Source organism: Thermobia domestica, chromosome 7 (assembly GCF_964235325.1).
Source record: "Thermobia domestica chromosome 7, izTheDome1.hap1.1, whole genome shotgun sequence".
Lineage (NCBI taxonomy): Eukaryota > Metazoa > Arthropoda > Insecta > Zygentoma > Lepismatidae > Thermobia > Thermobia domestica.
This window is the reverse complement of record NC_137460.1, coordinates 300,189,432-300,209,430: the sequence shown is the minus strand read 5'-3', so window position 1 is coordinate 300,209,430 and position 19,999 is coordinate 300,189,432. Positions and strand designations below refer to the sequence as shown.

Below are 19,999 nucleotides of genomic sequence, written 5' to 3'. Positions count from 1 at the left end.
TAGTGCTGCTAGGCTTTCCTCATAAAAAATGGACTCAATGTAAAATAATCCTATGCCACATAATAATAATTTCGAGAAGCATGTTAAAGAAGGTTTTAGAATAATCAATCAAGTACCACTTTAGTACTTTGCCTTCAAAATATATTATTGATAGAGACGTTAATGCACAAATGGCCTGAATTTAGAACTAAGTTCGAGAAGGTGAACCTAATATGGCAGTCCGCACCTTTCTCCTCACATGTTTATCCTACTTTACGTGTTTAAAGATTAAAATGGTTGACAAAATATAATAAAAACGAAGGTATATTGAGCAATTTGAAGGAAGAAAGTTCTTGGAAAAAGAACACTACGAGAACAATGGAAAGAATAAAATAAATGGTAAACTAATGAAGTTCCCATTTTATAGGTGTTTAAAACATTTTTCAGTGGATACCGAACTATGAACATAAATTTTAGTAAGATTCAACACAGTGGTGTAACAGCCAAGGTGGGTAATGTTGCCATTACCGTCCCTTCTCAGAAAAACTAAATCTTTGAAAATCAGGAAAGAAAGTTTTACGTTCCCTTCCCTCTACTCAAACAAGTAGCCCCTCCGAGAAGAGTTTCCCGGGCCAGGTATGTGGTTTACAACGCCGCTTAACGCACGTAAAAATGTAAGCTACTGAAAGAGAATGGTATGCTAAAGTTCAACAAATAATAATAAGTCTTCAAAGGTTGCAGGAACATAACTCTACTTGATAAACAACACAAAAAGAATTCCGATAGCATTAACAAATTTTATTATTATTTAAAAAAAAAAAAATAAAAAATAAACGTAATGTTCAATTTAACAACGAATTTGTAAAGTTCGTAAAAGTTTGTCCGATTTTGAAAAATATTTTCAACTACTAGTAGATTTAAACAATTTCGATTCATGCAAAAACCACAAGAAATTTATAATTACTGAAAAATTTATCAGGCACATGTTGCATGAAGTAAATAAAAGTCCAAGATGGCTCCTGCCTTATCACAAGACATATTCAGCATAAACCGTATTTGAAATACACATATTTATATTATAGAAATTCAATACCAATATTTGAACTGATGGTTCAATTAGAATATTTAACAATTTTCTATCTACATGTTTTTTTTTTTTTATATATATATACTCACGGAAAAACCCAGAATAGATTTTAAATTCACAAAATAAAATATACTATACACAATATTAAATATGGTGTAACACATACCTCGCGAAGAGAACAAGTGACGGGCCCAATCACTTAATTTTAAGGCTCCTTCATCGGAAGGGTAAACAACCAATCAAATTTAAGTATAGCAATCACATGACATTGACAAAAGACTAACCATAATACCAGATCATTTAAATTAAGAAAACACCAACTCTCTCGCAAAAATATAGTGTAGTGGAATACATGGAGGAAAAAGGAAGGTGAATAGGTTACCAAAATAATAATAATAATAATAATAATAATAATAATAATAATAATAATAATAATAATAATAATAATAATATAGAAGGAAACAGTATAGAAGGAAACAGCGCTGTTTCTAATCTTAAATTAAATCCCTTTTGTATTCATTTTACTCTATAATACCAATGTAAAGATCACTACGGCACAACATCCCCCTCCAAAAAAAAAAAAAAAATTCTTCAGAATATTTTTCATTTTAAACCAAAACACATATGTACAATACAATATAGTAATGAGCATGAGATGAAATGATGATGAAAAGGGTTAGTAGCGAATGAATGATGATGAACATAAACAATAAATATACAATTCAAGAAATTTCCTTACATGGTTCCACCACACACATTTCTGGGCTCTCTGTAGAGCTTAGCTAAAGTAGTATGCGTTACGACTATTTTATTATCGTTTGTTTTGCATTTTAATGTATTTGCCGTAGGTTTAGCAATCACAGTAACAGGACCCCACCAATTAAAGGCTAATGATTTTGTAACCTTATCCTGTAGGGATGACTTTTGCTGTGATTTGATCAAAACACGATCACCGACAGCAAAGGTGACAGAAACAGTACGCTTATTATATATCCTTCGTCTCTCTTCCCAAGCTTTGTGCATGTTTTCTAAAGCTTGCTCCCATATAGTGGCATTATTAGGGCCATCAATATCTTCAGAGGAAATTTTCCACTTAACCATCAAGGTATCAATGGGATCCCTCCCAAGAAACAATCTAAATGGAGAAAATTTCAACTCTGAATGTTCAGCAGTATTTAGAGAAAACTGCAGTTGGTTTATAAAATATGCCCATTTCTCCTGTTTTCCATTCAAATAGGATTTCAGGCTAGTTTTTACTAATCTCACGTATTTCTCGACTGCATTTCCACCAGGAAAGTAAGGAGAGCTCCTAATATGTTTTATTCCATTTCCAAAGAGGAAATTCTTGAATTCCACGGAAGAAAAACACGGGCCCCTATCGCTCGTAAGAGAACGACAAGATCCGAAACGACAAAAAATATCATTCAGGGCTTTGATAACAAGCTTGCTCGTTGCATTACGTAAAGGAACTAAATGAAGGAATCGAGACGCATTATCGAGACAAAGTAGAATGTACCGGTATCCATAACTACACGGGAGAGGCCCAGCCAAATCTACGTATTTATGGCCATTCACTTCAGAACAATATTCTGAGATCAACTGCCCTTGAGGAGGATAGTTTCGAGCCTTCGAGAGTTGGCACTCATGGCACCCTCTCACATACTCTCTAACTTCGTCGTACATGTTCTTCCAAGTGAAATACTTGGAAATTTTCTTGTAACTCTTCAAAATCCCAAGGTGAGCCCCATTAGGTAACATTGAATGATAATAACTTAATAACATAGGGACAAGTAAACGGGGAACCAAAACCTTATAAGGTGAATATTTCGCCTTAGTATTTTGATACAAGATATCCTTCACAATCTTATAATCTTGGTATTCCCCACCATGTCCAACCACCACCCGATAGATATCTTTAGTATCAGCTTCAGTTCGTTGATGTTGTACAATATCTGTATGTGACAATGGTAAACTCCGTAGACTGAACATACAATTCTCCGCGGAATTAATGGAACAAGGATCAACATCTACATCCGTGGAGTTGATTTCATAAATCCGCGTCAAAAAATTCACTTGGAAATTCTTTGCACTCGAAATGTGCACAATTTTGAATTTAAATTCAAATAAATTCTGTACTATTTTATCATAACGACCTAAATTCTTCGGATTACGTAACATGTGTACGAGAGCATTATTATCTGTAAGTATAGTAAATTCGTTACTCAAGAATGAACGAAAACGCATCACCGCATTATATATGGCTAGCAATTCCAATTGATATATTGTTCTATTAAAATCAGCGGGTTTTAAAGTTTTACTGAAAAACCAAACTGGTTTCAACAAGCCCTCGTCCGTTTTCTGAGACAAAATTGCGGCTTGAGATCTCAACGTCGAATCTACATGCAAATAAAATCTTTTATTTAAATTGGGGATGGACAAAATAATCTGTTCTTCAAAAGCTCGCTTTATTTGCTCCAAACAAGATTCCTCTCTGGGACCCCAAACAAATTTCTCACGTGGAGAACGCATTCTCGATAAGGGTTCGATAAGGCCCGCGAAATTATTACAGAAACGAGAATAGAAATTTAAAAAGCTCAAAATCTTCACAAGGCCACGTCGGTTTTGAGGGGGTTTAATATCCCTAATTGCCTTTAGCCTTTCGGGTAACATCTTAATCTCACCGTCCTCGATCAAGAAGCCCAAAAATTCAATTTTTGTCCTCAATATCTTACATTTGTCGGGAGACAGAGTGAGGCCTCTGTTCGAAAAACGAGAGAGAACTTGTTCCAACATGGAATTGTGTTCCTCAATAGAACATCCATATACAACAATGTCGTCAGCGTAGAATTCAACTCCCTTTCCCCTCAAGTCTCCCAATATATCATTAAGAGCCCTCACTAAAGCCTGTGTCCCAATGCAGATTCCCATCGGTACACGCCCGTATTCATATAATTTGTCTTGTACAGCGAAGGCGGTGAGCTGTCTACTCTCAGGGGACAGCTGAACCTGGAAGAAAGCTCGACGGGCATCGAATATTGACAATTTTTGCATCAGAAAGCGAACTAATACACTCGTCGAGGTTCGGACACGGGACCCCATCTCCACAAATGATATTGTTCACCCGAGCGAAATTTACTACTAGTCTGGAAGATGAATCCCTATTCTTAACTAGAAAACAAGGAAATCTAAACTCAGAGAGTGAAGGACGAATAACATTATTTTCCAATAATTGTTCAATAATATGGGATAATTCCTTCTGCTGAGATCTCGAAAAAGGGTACTGTCTCTCACGTATCACTTCATCTGATTTTCTTTGGATATGGTATACAAAATCACTAATGCAGCCTATACGATGAGTGATCACATTATTATATTTACTCAATAACCTATCTACATAAGCCCCTAAACTCTTATCTTGTTCCAATAACTTTTTATCTATACCATCTATAATTTTCTTTCTCTCTTCTACAGTAATATCCCACTTACTCTCATCACCTGACTGTAACATACATAACAATGGATCGCCCCCTATTTCATTATCATAATTGACATTATTAACATCACAATTTACACGTTTCTCACCGAAGTTTTCGTCATTTACTACATTACAAGTATCAGGTCGTGAAGAAGGCCCAGGCACGGGCTCATTTTCTAACATTGAAATATTATTTTTCTCAAAATTAGAGTCCGAAGTAACATTTGTTTTTCTTTTTAAATTTGATGAAGGCAAATGAAATGTCCTGGAAGAAAAATTTTCGCTGCAAGAGTACCTGTAACCATGTAGTCCCACTGTGTCGCTCCTGGTCGGCTTAGAAGGCTTACGGCTCCTTATCTGCGGTGCCCTGGTCGCATCCAAATCTTCCCTACTAGGATGTTTACTTCCGTTGTCAAAATTTCTCTTACAAGTCCAGAGCCTACGGGAATGAGGCGAAGAATCTCCCAAGAAAAGTTTGGCGGCAGCTTCGCTCACACTCCCCTCCCTGGAAGGATAAAAACCAGCAACAGACTTCCTTTTGTTATAAGTAAGAGGGGAGGGGGGAGAAGATTTTACTAAGGGAACTTCTACTTTTGACTTGGTCCAATATAACGTGTTTTTATCAAAGTCAATATATAATCCCTCTCGACGAAAACAATCGAGTTTCAAAAGAATTGGATATTCAAGATTTTTCATCACATAAAACTTGCACTGAAACTTATATCCATCTATAACCAAGGGTAGCAACACTGAAGGACGTAACACTAAGGCTTCTTTGTTAATAGTTTTTCCACGAAAACAGTCTTTATAATTAACACGGACTTCATCTAAGTTCTTAACTTTATTAAAAAGGTCCAAACTAATTAAATTAGCCGTGCACCCACAATCTAAGGCAGAGACGACTGAAAAATCCCCAACTTTAAGGTTCACCAAGGCAACGCCCCCACTATCTTCTACAGAGCACACTTTCTTTTCATTATTTCCAACAAACGACATAGATGAAGACGAATTTTTATTTAAACTACAGTTCCGTTTTAAATGCGGACCGCCACAAAGAAAGCACGCAACAGTTTTTTGTTTTTGTTTATTTGTAAAGTTTTTATTCACAACTGGCAACCCTACTTGAGAGCGCACCTTAAAATCAAATTGTTTAGAATAGAGTTCATGAAAGGTGTAATCGTTAACCAATCGGTGTAATTCACTCATAGTTTTAGGTTTCTGGTTATAAAATAACCTCCCTTTAATTCGAGGCAGAACGCCACTGGTAATGAAACTTATTAATCTCTCATCACCACAATTTAATTTAAGCAAGCGATCCACTGTGACTAAACGTTTAACAAAGCCTTTCAAGTTCTCTGCCTGGCCTTGGGGCTTATACATATATTCAACAACTATGGATTGTATAGCACATTCCGATAATAAATTATGAAAAATATAATCTCGCGTGAGCTCCCAGGTACGAAGCTGACTAGGCAATTCCAGTAATACTTTTTTTAAAGGACCTGATACTTTTCCTCTTAAAGAATACAGTAATGCCGTGAAAGGAAAACGGTCTACATTATAAAACTCATCTATTTGTTTAACAAACTCATATAACACTATAGGGTTAGATCCATCACAACTTGGTAAATTATCAAAGAAAGATCGAAGTACCAAAGCTGCGGAATTCTGTTCTAGTTTTGAAAAACAAGCATTCGAAGAAGTTAAGTTACATTGCTGACCTTGCACATTCTTATCAACTAGCGAGCCAGCAAAAGGTGAATGAACACTTGGTACAACAGGCACCGTGTTTGTATTACTCACAGGTGCTACGTTAACTACCTCCTGCTTATCAAGGTCAACAGACGACTGTGGGTCAGCTGTTTTATTAGCAAGGAATCTATAGAGCAGTGATTTTGCTTCTCCTTCTGATAACGTTTCTACGACACTGTCTTTGGTCAATTGGATTCATTGTAACAATTTCTTTCAAAAATATTGATTCGACCTTTCTTTGCTCTACGTGTTCTACATTTTCATTTTCCTTAAAACGTGGTATCTCATCCATAAAAAAGGAACTATCACCACCAAAAGCCATGATGAATATAAACAAGTAAGCAAAGATATTGACTAACATGTGCCAAGAATTGAGTTCAATCCCGCCTGCTTTATATTACCAATGAAGACTATAACTGACTTTAAACTTTTAAAGCATACCATAAAAAAAATAAAAGACTTGTTCTCTTCTTTTGTAACAGCCAAGGTGGGTAATGTTGCCATTACCGTCTCTTCCCAGAAAAACTAAATCTTTGAAAATCAGGAAAGAAAGTTTTACGTTCCCTTCCCTCTACTCAAACAAGTAGCCCCTCCGAGAAGAGTTTCCCGGGCCAGGTATGTGGTTTACAACGCCGCTTAACGCACGTAAAAATGTAAGCTACTGAAAGAGAATGGTATGCTAAAGTTCAACAAATAATAATAAGTCTTCAAAGGTTGCAGGAACATAACTCTACTTGATAAACAACACAAAAAGAATTCCGATAGCATTAACAAATTTTATTATTATTTAAAAAAAAATAAAAAATAAACGTAATGTTCAATTTAACAACGAATTTGTAAAGTTCGTAAAAGTTTGTCCGATTTTGAAAAATATTTTCAACTACTAGTAGATTTAAACAATTTCGATTCATGCAAAAACCACAAGAAATTTATAATTACTGAAAAATTTATCAGGCACATGTTGCATGAAGTAAATAAAAGTCCAAGATGGCTCCTGCCTTATCACAAGACATATTCAGCATAAACCGTATTTGAAATACACATATTTATATTATAGAAATTCAATACCAATATTTGAACTGATGGTTCAATTAGAATATTAACAATTTTCTATCTACATGTTTTTTTTTTATATATATATACTCACGGAAAAACCCAGAATAGATTTTAAATTCACAAAATAAAATATACTATACACAATATTAAATATGGTGTAACACATACCTCGCGAAGAGAACAAGTGACGGGCCTAATCACTTAATTTTAAGGCTCCTTCATTGGAAGGGTAAACAACCAATCAAATTTAAGTATAGCAATCACATGACATTGACAAAAGACTAACCATAATACCAGATCATTTAAATTAAGAAAACACCAACTCTCTATCGCAAAAATATAGTGTAGTGGAATACATGGAGGAAAAAGGAAGGTGAATAGGTTACCAAAATAATAATAATAATAATAATAATAATAATAATAATAATATAGAAGGAAACAGTATAGAAGGAAACAGCGCTGTTTCTAATCTTAAATTAAATCCCTTTTGTATTCATTTTACTCTATAATACCAATGTAAAGATCACTACGGCACATGTTGAACAATGTTTGTACAGCGTGAGCTTTCAGTGTGCTTGGTAACTGTAATAGTAGTCAGTATTTCTATTGTATTTAGCTTTTCTCCTCATTTAATGCAAATTTTATTCTACACTTAGAGGGCTATCCTTGTGTTCATCACGTTCATTAGATGCTACATTTTGGTCACGGATGGTCAAAGTGTTGAAAAACGGATGATTCCCTGCGGAATAAACCATAGGAGATCTTGCAAATCCTAGAACATTTTACCTTCGATTGACAAAGTTTCGTGATGTTTTCTTAGTTGGGCATTTGTTGGGCGCTCACGTTTTATAATGTTCACTGAGCCTGTATTTCTTTCCGTAGAAAACTTCACTTTCATTACATCAGGGTTTTCAGCACAGAATTTGAAGCTGTAAATTTTTGAAAAATTTAGATCATGTCCTTGATCATTAGTATTACGCTTGCGTGTTTCTGATAAAAGACATTCTGTCACATTGAGAAAATCTTCCTGCTCCATACTGACGACAAAAAAGGTTTGCGTTTCTTGGTGTGCTGTATTACATTTCTCCGGAACCAGAAAGCAGTGTTCAGTTGATGAAAATTTTCTAGTTTTGGTTAGGTGATGCCACAAAGCCATAGTTGTTCAATTTTTGTTTTTTCCTGGACGGTTGTTTTTGATTATTTTCTTATAGTATCAGCATGTACAAAACTAAATAAAAAATGAGATATGCAACATCTTTTTTAACACTACATTTAACATTTTTCAGGCTAAAAAATTGCGTTCAGGTTAATAACAAAAGGCCCCATCGTTCTCCACCTTTTGTGTGCAACCAATGATTTTTGCATGAAACGAAGAAAAGTGTCTGCCACTATTATGTACCCCACGCATGGATACGAAGCAGAAAAACACCAATGCAGATGCAGTTTTAAACAAACCTTTTAGCAACATAGTTCTAAGCCCACGTATTATAACGCTTATAGTAATTAACTTTGCATTGTTCAGTAGTTCAAATACTTTTCATAGCCTTGGAAGGTATCATCCAATCAGAAATTTACTTTCTCATTTTAATAAACTATTAATATTATTACCATTTCAAATATAGGACCGGATGAAATCGTGGATAGCACCGGAGGACATGGTGGATAACATCGTGCCCATGGTTTTTCTCAGGTTTTTCCCTTTTCCTCCTACATTGTCATTGCACTAATTATTTCACTGCCATTTATCTTCGTTAATCGTCCACTTCCTTTAACCTAAAGGGCATTGGCCTGCGACATAAAACGAGAAATTTCATTCAGTTTCAAAGCTATCGCGATCGGCGCGAACGGCACGCATTGAGGCCATTCTTGCCAGTGCCCGCGACATCGGGGAAGTTGCACAGATGGAAATCATACCTTTATTTCAGACAATCCCAGACACATATTTCAGCTGAACAATGCCTGGTCACATGACACTTTCTTTGAGGAACGACGTATACTGCTGCTCCCCTGCCCCTTAGCTCATCAAAGGTCTGTCTTATGGCTGGTTGACGCGTTTTTTGTCACAAGCTCCAGCAGGGTCGGCGATCCGACCTCGATTTCTTTCGATGGCACGACATATATAGGCTGTAAGTGTAGTACATAGAGGATTATATGGACATGCTGCCTAATTTAGAAATTGTAATTATTTCTGTGTAGTCATGTAACGAATCTTTGGTGTTGCAGTTTTCACAAACCTCTCTGTATGAATATTTATATTATACTGACAAAACTAATTACTTTATAACGAAAAGCAGATTGTTTGTTTCTATTATTTATTCTGCTTTTATTCTCTAGGCTTTTTATTCTCATATTTGCTGTTTACTTTGATACTAGCTGGTCTTGGTTTCACTTTCTTTTGCCCATATCTCTCTTAAATGAAACATTTCTCGATCTACATTTACTAAAGTGGTTTGCTTAATCTTGTCAATACTGCTTACACTCCTCATATCAAGTTCGCCTCATATACGCGTGTTAACATAGTATTTCTGAAAAATGTACAAAGCCAAGTCTTGCTTTGCAGTATTTGTAGAGAGAGAGGGAGAAAATAGAGTGAAGTTCTTACATAGGGATAAACTAACAACTACCATCTTCTTTAATTGTTCCAGATTACGATCCTTCGAGCAAACTCTCACTGCAGGTTCAAAATGTAATAAAATTATTTTTCTCAAATAGAATTTCCAACTCTCACAACTAGACCTGACAGACCAAGATTTGTAAAACGGTGCGTGATTTCTGTAGTTGCTATTCTCTCCAACTAAGTCATAGCCACTGAGAACAAATTCCTCTGGTGATAGGAAGGGAATTTTTGTCTAACATACAGGGTCGTGTAAACTGTAAATCGGTCGGATTTAATGCCTCTGAGAATGAATTGCTGTTGTTTTAGCCACTATCAGCCTCTGCCAACAATAACTATGGTTTTCGTGTTTAAAGTAATTTATTATGATTTATTAAAGATTTCACTTTAACCCTTTTAAGATCTTTCGTAGTTATAACTACGATAGGGCAGTATCTTCATTATTCGATTTAAAAAAGTACTAATAAAGCTTTTTATTTCGGGTTTTTGTGCTTTTGCAAGCATGGAGGCATTGTAGAACACGTCATATGGTTTCACGCCTCTCTGCGTCAACACATAGGGAGTGATGACGTCATAGCTATTTTTTTTCGTTAGACCTATTTTTATTATATTTGACGGGCTCACTTTTGTACCTAGAAGATTAAAATTTCCCACACACATTCAGTGTACCCTTAGTATTCTTCAGATGTTTCAGATCTCTGCGTTAACACAAGGGTCCAGAGAAACAAAGGGGGAAGATAATGATTTTTTAAACAAAAAATCCCTTTCTTCGTGATTTTCCCGCCTCAGATACATGATGGAGACATGTGAATGGTACTGTCTGAAAGGCTATTCTTTTCTGAAGAGAATCAGGTACAAAACATGACTCAAGGATAAATAGGGATGCCTCAGGAAATTTTTATATTACATCTGAGTCATTTCGGGTCATTTGGGGATTTCTGGGGATCCTCTTAGTTCATTTGTAAATATTTTTTCCCGCCCTTACTATTCAAGATAGAAGCTTGAAATTTTGTACATACATTCAATATACCCCCTTTGTATTTTTTAGTTGATTTTGAGATCTTTGCGTTAACACAGGAGGGGTCGAACGGGGATGAAATTTTTTTAAAAATCCCGATTTCTCTCAAAATTTCCCGCCTCAGGGACATGATAGGGAAATATGAATGGTACCGTTTGAAAGATTGCTCTATTGTAGAAAAAAAAAACGAGATATGAACCATGATTCTACGATAAATAGCAATGAAGCGGTACCTGCTTAACTGAAAGTCTATAATTTACCTTTAAAAAAGCAGGATTTTAAAAGGGTTAATCGTATTTTAAAATTCAACCTAGAAATAAGAACCCATTCCTTCTAAAGTTAATTTCGATACTTATGAGTAGGGAAGGGTTGTGGTGCAAATCTATTCTTTCGAGATTCCTATTTTGGCGGGGGAAAAGGCTTGTTTTGATTGGCTATCACGTTAGGTGGAATGGATTGGATGAAAATAATAATAATAATAATAATAATAATAATAATAATAATAATAATAATAATAATAATAATAATGTATAGGGTGGGCGGAAAGTAACTCCCTATTTTCAAAATTCTTTTCCTCCTAAAATATTGTAGATATAAACTCATTTTTTTTTCTTCACATATGCATTCTATAATGTAAAGTAGCCTCACTCTATAGGTAGCCACTTGCTCACAAAGGAAAGCCGCCCTCGTGTGCGGTTTCTTTTCATACTGTCCTATTTGGTTTTCCTCTCCCTTGAAAACTGACTGACGGGCAATGAACTGAACCCAAACTGTTGCCAAATTTTTGTCAATGATCCTTTTTCTTTCCTTCTTTCTGTTAAAAGGAAAACAGTTTGAGATAGATACGCTCTCGAGTTGAATGCTTGAACACACACACTGGAGGTAAAGAGAGAAAGAGAGAAAAGGGGCGAGGGAAAGGAAGGTACTACGTATGGCAACGTTTAGCTTTTTCTTCTTCCAAAGGGACCAGAAACTTTATGACGACTTCTTTGTGCTAAATTCAAAGTCTCCCGACTGGCTATCGACTGGGCGCGCTTTCTATACCATTATTTTCCAATACTTACAGCTCAATATATATCATCTAGTATTTTCTAGACACTGTCTCAAACGAACAGGTATGTTTGCTACGACCTTCTTCAAGATCTCAGCAGGAACATCACTTATGACCTCACGCATCTTATTCTCATGTTCGCCAGGAGTTTATGGTTTGGTGCGATACACTTCTTTCTTAGCCCACCCCCATAAAATAAAATCGCATGAGGTGAGTTCCGAACTTCGCGCTGGCGATTCTGTGGGACGCCGGCGATCCATCCACCGTCCTGCGAAGCGTTCATCAAGCCATTGTCTTACAAGCAAGGCGTATTGAAAGGGAGCTCCATCGTGCAGAAATAACACTTTATGTGACGCCCCATTCAGAAATTGTAGGCCATACAAAATTTTCTAACATTTCCAGGTATCTTCCAGTTCATAGAGTCTCTCAACAGATAGGGTCCACTAACGCGAGAAGTTAATCCACACTACACTGTCAGTTTCGGTTTGCCCTTCATTCCTTCAACGGTGTTTTTGGGATCACCTTGTGCCCAATAATGACTATTATAACGATTAACAACCCCTCCCCCCTACTTGAAACACAGCTTCATCACTCCAGATAATTTTTTCACAGGTGTGGATGATCGTGCTATGCGAGCATCATTTCACAAGATTCAATACTTCTATGGCAATCATCTGGATACAACTTTTGGACATCTATGGTCTGTAATGTGGAGAATTGGACGAACAGTAGTGTGTAATGCCACTCTCTCTTGCAGCCTGTCTTGTTAATTTTGAAGGACTTCGCCCGAACATCTTTCTCACTGCGGGCACCTTTTCCTCTGATACCGAAGTCCAGGGCCTACCTGATCTCTTAATGTCCACGACATTTGTGGTAGTTATTAATTTTTAATTGTTTCTGGATGCAAAACATCTTGTCTCCTATGTTGATCCCTCCATCACCGTTGGACATGAACTACAGACTGCCACACCTCAAATCTTGTTGCAATTTAGGCTCTCTCGTCAATGCTTAATCGTGCTGGCATCTCTGTGGCGAAAAAAAAAAAAAAAAAAAAAAAAAAAGGATCTGAAATAAATGACATACTTTAAACATTTCATTTTAGAAATTCACAATTCAAAATAAATATTTACTTTTCTGCCCACCCGGTACATATATACGTTTGTTAGATTGTGCAAAATAGCGTATGATACAGCTGTACTTATTACTAAAACTGTTGTTATTTTTCAGCTGAGCTGTTTCAGATGATTGCCGATGATTTTATGTGTGATCCAGCGAACGTAGAGCAAGTGGAGGAGACGATTCGCCTGGAGTCTGGCGACAAAAGACTCAGTTGTTGTGGAAGCTCGTGAGAAGAAACAATCAAAGCTATGATCAGAAAGAATATAAGGTATCTGTGATTGAGACGCCAAAACCAAAGCGTTAAAAGTGGCTCGTAAACGAATATATTAACATTGTAAATATATACATACATTATAAATGATTGAGCTTGTATTATTGATATAGTATTTTTGTCGCAAAGTATAATAATGGATTCTTGTGATTAATATTATAAAGAGAACATTGAACTTTTATACTGCTGTGTATAATTTCACGTTACTTTATAATTGCGTAATAAATATATTTTGGTAACATTATTGCTTTTAGTATTTATTGGAAAATGATTGTGGTTATTAGGATAGTTTACAACATGCATTTATTTATTTATTTATTTTTGATACGCCTTAAACATTTTATTTATTGATAAACAATGTATCATAATCGAGGATTTTTATTAATTTGTGTAATAGTACACATTTTGATTGGTTGATTTGGAGTTTAGCACGGGTCCCTGGTGGCTCAGTGGTAGAGCATTCACCTCTGGAGCATGGGGTCCCGGGTTCGATCCCAGCTCGCGCCATGTGAACTTTGTGGTGGACAAACACCGTGTGCGTGGGTTTCCTCGGGGTTCTCCCGTTTCCTACCACTTTCTTCATTTCACCATTTCATTCCTCATCATCACCGTCTCTTAGCCCAACCGGCATAAGCGTGGGACGTAAAACTCAAAGATTTCATTTCATTTTTTGGAGTTTAGCACTGACACTGTATGAAACGTGGACTAGAACCACATCAGCTTCCATCGGAAGTCGAACCCTGGTCTCGAGTAAGCTAGCCATATAACTACAAGGCTATACTTTAGGATATACATAAACAGCTTTCTAGGAATTCACCCTTCTAAACCTTCCCTTAGTAGTCTTCGCGACACGTGGTAGAGATATATGATCCCTTCTGGCTCAAAACCAATGTTGCCTCAATTCCGTTCCTTTTTTCTTATTGAAATCATCTTTATTTTTGTTGTTGTTAACTGAAAATAGGAAGGAAAGCTTTTTCCTTATTTCTGCCGCGTTTTAACTATACAAGTGGAACAGAGGTACGGCAACACTGAGAGCAATGACGGCTTACAAGCTCGCGAGGACTAACCGAGGGTTGGGGGCGTTGAAAGGAGCAGTAGTTGGGGAAAAAGTCCTTTAAGCCTGCCCCGAGCTATAGTACACATTTTTATATCAACAAATCGATATAAATTATAGCTTCGACTTTTATTTCTTGGAGTGGGAATTTTTTATTTATACCACTATGAGAATGAGCAGCAACTTCGTAGTGTTTCTAGGTACAATCTTTGTGAATGTATCAGTATATACTTGGTTCTATGTTCATGCTAATGTATGTGTTGTGACCAAAAAAAAAAAAAAAAAAAAAAAAAAAAGTTTCGAAGGCTTTTCACTCCAACAGAGTTATTAATTTCAGAGTTGCCAGGGTTCAGGGAAGTCGTATCATCAGATAAAAATCTTAAGTTTGAAGCTATATCGTAGAATCAGTAGTGTTGTTTAAATTTGTTTAGAGTATTTGATAAAGTAATCGATTTCGTGACGGACCATTTAGCCTCCTCATAATTTTGTGCCGAATTATCAGACCTAAGTATCAATATACAGTACATGTAAGATAAGAATTAGATAAATGAAAATCGATGCTTCGTCTACTCTTGTATTTTAGAGTGAGTCGATATCTAGAGTTACACGTATTGTAAACTGTGCTGTTCGAAGCACCAAATATTCCTCACTGTAACTAGGTGCTGCGTGAAGATATTTAAAAAAGTTACGCGTGAATTGGGACTAACTTTTAAACGTTATCATTCAGTAGTCCAAGACGTAAGTTATTTGAGAACCGTTAACATACGGACAAAAACCAAAAGATATAACGATCTTGATAAGAAAGAGTCGTATTTCCAAACTTAATTACTCGTCAAAGTTGTTGCATGATTTAATCCGTTGCAAATGAGTAAGGAAGGTGGTTAATTTCAAACCAATCAAATTGGGTCGTTTAAATATTCCAGATTTTTGTGTATTAGGTGATAAAGCTACACGAACAACCTAAATGACCTTGAATATAAATTGCTCTCTACCTAGTTATATCATAAATACTGTCACAAGTTTGAATGTGAATAACACAGAATATTAGCACCAAGGCAATTTATTTTGGTCATGTTTTACATTGATATGTTGTACACCTAACGCACGAATCATTTTTCGAAATGTCCTCCCTTGGCCTTGATGCAGGCATGAAGTCTGTCCGGCCACTGGTCAATGGCATTACGCACACGTCCATGGGAAAATTGTTCACTTTTCGGGTCAAGGATTGTTTCATACTGTCGACAGATGGATGCCGTTTATGGCAGATCTTTGCCTGAAGGACTGCCCAAAGTTTGTAGTCCAACGGGTTAAGGTCCGGGCTGCTAGAAGGCCAATCAGCGGTAGAAATGAAGTCGGGGACGTTCCCTGCTGGCCACTTCTGGGTTGTTTTCGCTTTGTGGTTAGGAGCGGATTCCTGCCGGAAGGTCTACCTTTCTCCAGGGAACATGGTAGCAGACAGTGGTTTCACGATAGGTGTTAGCACTGTATCCTGGTACACCTTGGCAGATGTTTTAACACCTTTTTCGCAAAAATGCAGCTGGGTTGTGCCTGAGTAGCTCATTCCCCACCAAACCATCACTGAGGCAAGATGATGTGCCCTCTGAACCCTTGGAGCTGCCTCAGCAGATGCAGTAGATGACGTGGCATACACACGGTCATTTTGGGTGTTGTAGGCCTGCTCAATTGTGAACACTTTCCGTCAGTGAACAGAATCTTTCTGTGCAGATTGTTGGCGTATCGCCGCAACAGTCTCTTTGATTTAAAAACCCTCTGCGACATTAATGTTTGGGTCAGAAAGTGACCAGTCCGCCTCTTATACGCCCGTGGATGTAGGTTACTCCTGAGCAGACGAGAAATGGAATTTCCGCCGATGTTCATCTGAGCAGCCATCACATTTTGTGTTCGAACAGGATTTCTTCGAATTCTTGCTGCGACTGCTTTCTGGACCTACGAGGTTCGTACCGTTCGTGGTCTGCCATTCCTTGCGCGGTCAGTCGCCGTTCCAGTCTCGGTGTATCGCTGTATGGCGCGGTACACGAATCTCTTGCTGATTTGTAGGGTTTTCAGGAGGTTGAAAATCTCACCTGCTGTCTTCCCGACCTTGTGTAGTGCAATTACTGCTACACGATTTTCGTAATCAGTAAAATATCAACGTATGTCATGAACAGTCAAACACACACTACATGCATCTTCCGCTTTATACACAGATGGCAGCACTTTGCCACTCCGGATGCCTACAGTGCCTCTCCAAACTTTGTGACAGTGTTTATGATATAACTAGGTATAAATAGCTTTTGAACTTGAACTGCTTTATATAAATAGTCTTTTAATCAATCTTTGGTTTTGTATAATTTTTACCAGTTATTTATTTAATCATCAAGTATACTGGGTAATTGTGTGCATGGTTGCTAACGCTTCGGAGGTAATTCCTAACACCAAGATAAGACAAAAAGCAACGCTCATAGAGAGTCACTTTTTTTTTTAACTAAAAGTTATTTTTCAAGTTGGTCACTAAAAGTAGTTTTTTTTTCAAGTTTGTCTCTAAAAGTTACTTTTTTGGGAGTAAAATCAATTTTTCGTTTGATTTTGTTTTGCATTGACAGTTTTCTAAGAAAAATATATGGAAGGAGGCAAACATAATTGACATTATTTGCTTTGATCGTATTTTATTAAAGAAGAATCACATATACTACCTGTTTACAGTTTACTTTTCATTGCTTGCGGAATGTTGGCAGAAGCCACACCTACGTTTACCAATCATCTGGTGCCAAGACAAAATTTGTAACAAACCAATTTAGCAAGATAAAATTTTATTAGCAGTTAATGGTAATCTAGATACTATGTATTAATTACATTACTTTAATTTTGTATTTTTGGACATAATGAAAATAGAAATTTGGTCTTACGCCATCCAGATCTAAGTTGAAATACAAAACCATGCAAAGTATGTAATTAAATCTCTAAACACAAGTAATGCAATTCTTTTATTAGCTGACAAACTTAAGTAAAATAAATTTTAATCTTAACATGTTAAAACATTACGTATTTTGGTTAAAAATTCAAAATTCAATTTATGCCCAAGTTCGGCATCAAGGTTTAAAGTTAATTTTTGATGAGATTTTAGTCACTTTTTCATGTGCTTTTGGTGACTTTTCAACTATTTAGGAGAGACCAGACCACCTGTAAAAAGTGTAGTCCAACATGGGTGTAGAAATTCTTCCTTATGATACTATGACCACCCAAAAATTTGTCGGAGAAATGCAAGATTAGCCGCAACTCGGGAACAAAATTCCGGATCAAAATCGGGTAAATTGGATTGTCCATTATTTTTAGTGGTAGATTCCATTAATGCATAATTGAGTTTAGTGCATGGGCGCCACAAGGGTGATCCCCAAAGGAACTGGTAAATACTGGGGTATTTTATCAAAAGTTGAATGAAGAAAATGAACTAGAATCAGGTATAGCATTTCAACGAACAAAAATCATAGTACATCGTTCATGTTAGAATTCAAAAGGAGAGAGAATGTTTGATTGATCTATTTTGTATCAGTTAAAAAAAAAAAAAAAAAAAAAAAAAAAAAAAAAAAAAAACGGAGGAAGTATTTTTGTGCCTTCATTTGAGTGTATGATTTATCATTATTTTTTAAAATAAAAAAAGCAATATATGTGTTATCTGGGAGTTCACAGCTTTTATAAGTGTAATTATTAATAATACTTCTTATTTATTTATTTATTTATTTATTTTTTTTTTTTGAAATTGTAGAATCCATCCTTGGTGTGCTTACATTCCTATACTAATGTACTATTTAATTTCCCATTATGTTTACTTTCTCCGTTACATATGCCACCCGACTGCCATTTTTCCTCTTACTGTTGTTGTTCTAGTTGAAGTTAACTTCATATTTGGGTTTTCGTCAGTGCCGGTGTCCTCGTACGTTTTGTGCGCTAATACGATTGCAATGCCGTGAATTATACAAAATTTAAACATCAGTAAAACGCCAGCGGAAATAATATTGCAAGACCTTATCCCTGATGACGAGAGCTACCCCACAAATTTGTAAGGAAGGCGAACCAATATAAAACTGTTACTTTCAGTATACAAAAGTGCTACCTCCAAAATGTTTCTGGCCCTTTGTTTCTCCCCAAGAACTTCAAACTGGCGTCATTACTGTTAATAGTTCTAAAGTAAGTTCCTATATGAGTATCTTTCAGATTTAAAATACTTTTCACTAAATGTTGTACAAGTTAAGAAATAGTTATTGTAACCCAATGAAGCAGTTTATAAAACTTACAAGGAAAAAGCAGACTTGGTAAATGAGCTTCGGGGCCTTTTTTATTTTTTTTTTATTTGCAAGGTGATAGTGCACATTTAAAGTGTTCATATTAAAAACTGGGAGAACGCAATAGCCTGATATAGCGGAGAAAAAGCATCTTAAAGTTTTCGACTCGCAGCATATATCATAGGATGCGCAGGTTTATGAAGTGACGGCGTACTAGAATCAGTAGCATCTGTGACTCACGCGCGAAGGATCACGGGTTCGATTCCCGCTGGAGTCATATATATATTGCTTCAACCAATACAGTTACCATTTGTAACTACAAGTAAAATGTTAATTCACCATATGTTTATAATGAATTAAAATAATACAAATATTTCAATGTTCCATGTGGATTTTCTTCTCATCCGCCTTGTAATTCTCACACTGTCAACAAATGTAGACACGAAGCGTCAAGAACATTTTTTACACTATGTAGACTATGCAGGTCTTGTGCAATTGATCTTAAACTACCCGCTAAATGCAACGACAACGTATATATAATGTTGGTGTATATCTGGCTTTAGGAAAAAAAAAAAGTTTTAAATGTTACATCAACTAGAAAAAGGAGAAGGAAAAGAAATTTAAAAAGTGTATAGATTAATATCGATATATCCAGTTTGTATATTGATTCGGTCGTCATGGTAACGAAACACTGTAGCTAAGGAGTTTTTTTTATTTATTTATTTAATACAAGTATGATTTATAGTACGGCATACTACAAGAAAGCAAGAAAATTTACTGCCTTGTTTAATATATATAAAATAATGGGGATTTAAGTAGCATCCACTAAATGTGGAACTTTTTATTTAAATAGTGATTAGTGGATATTCAGTTAATTTCATAAGTTAAAAATAAAAAATGAAATTTTTGAGTTTTACGTCCAACGCTTATGCCGGTTAGGCTAAAGGAGACGGTGATGATGAGTAATGAATGAAATGGTGGAATGAAGAAAGTGGGAGGAAACGGGAGAACTCCGAGAAAACCCACGCATACGGTGTTTGTCCACCACAAAGTTCACTTGGCGGGGGCTGTGATTGAACCCGGAACCCCAAGCACCAGAGGTGAACACTACCACTGAGCCACCGCGGCTCCCAAGTGAAAAATAATCGACTGTGTGGGCAAATATATCGTTATGTAATTAATGGTGTTTCCGCCCGGGAACCTTCGAGATAAGTTTGAAGTAAAGTAAAAGTATCAAGTACGT

General features: G+C 36.2%; 1 protein-coding gene across 1 annotated transcript in view; it reads left to right on the top strand.

Moving 5' to 3' along the window:
• The window catches only part of LOC145691104 (ras-related protein Rab-24-like), a 71,164-nt gene extending 57,498 nt beyond the window's left edge, over positions 1 to 13,666 (top strand). The window contains exon 6 of the mRNA XM_081766793.1: positions 13,260 to 13,666. Within this exon, the coding sequence (XP_081622919.1) occupies positions 13,260 to 13,381 (122 nt within the window). The 3' untranslated portion in view covers positions 13,382 to 13,666. The remainder of the gene's footprint in view (positions 1 to 13,259) is intronic.
• Positions 13,667 to 19,999: the final 6,333 nt, after the last annotated feature.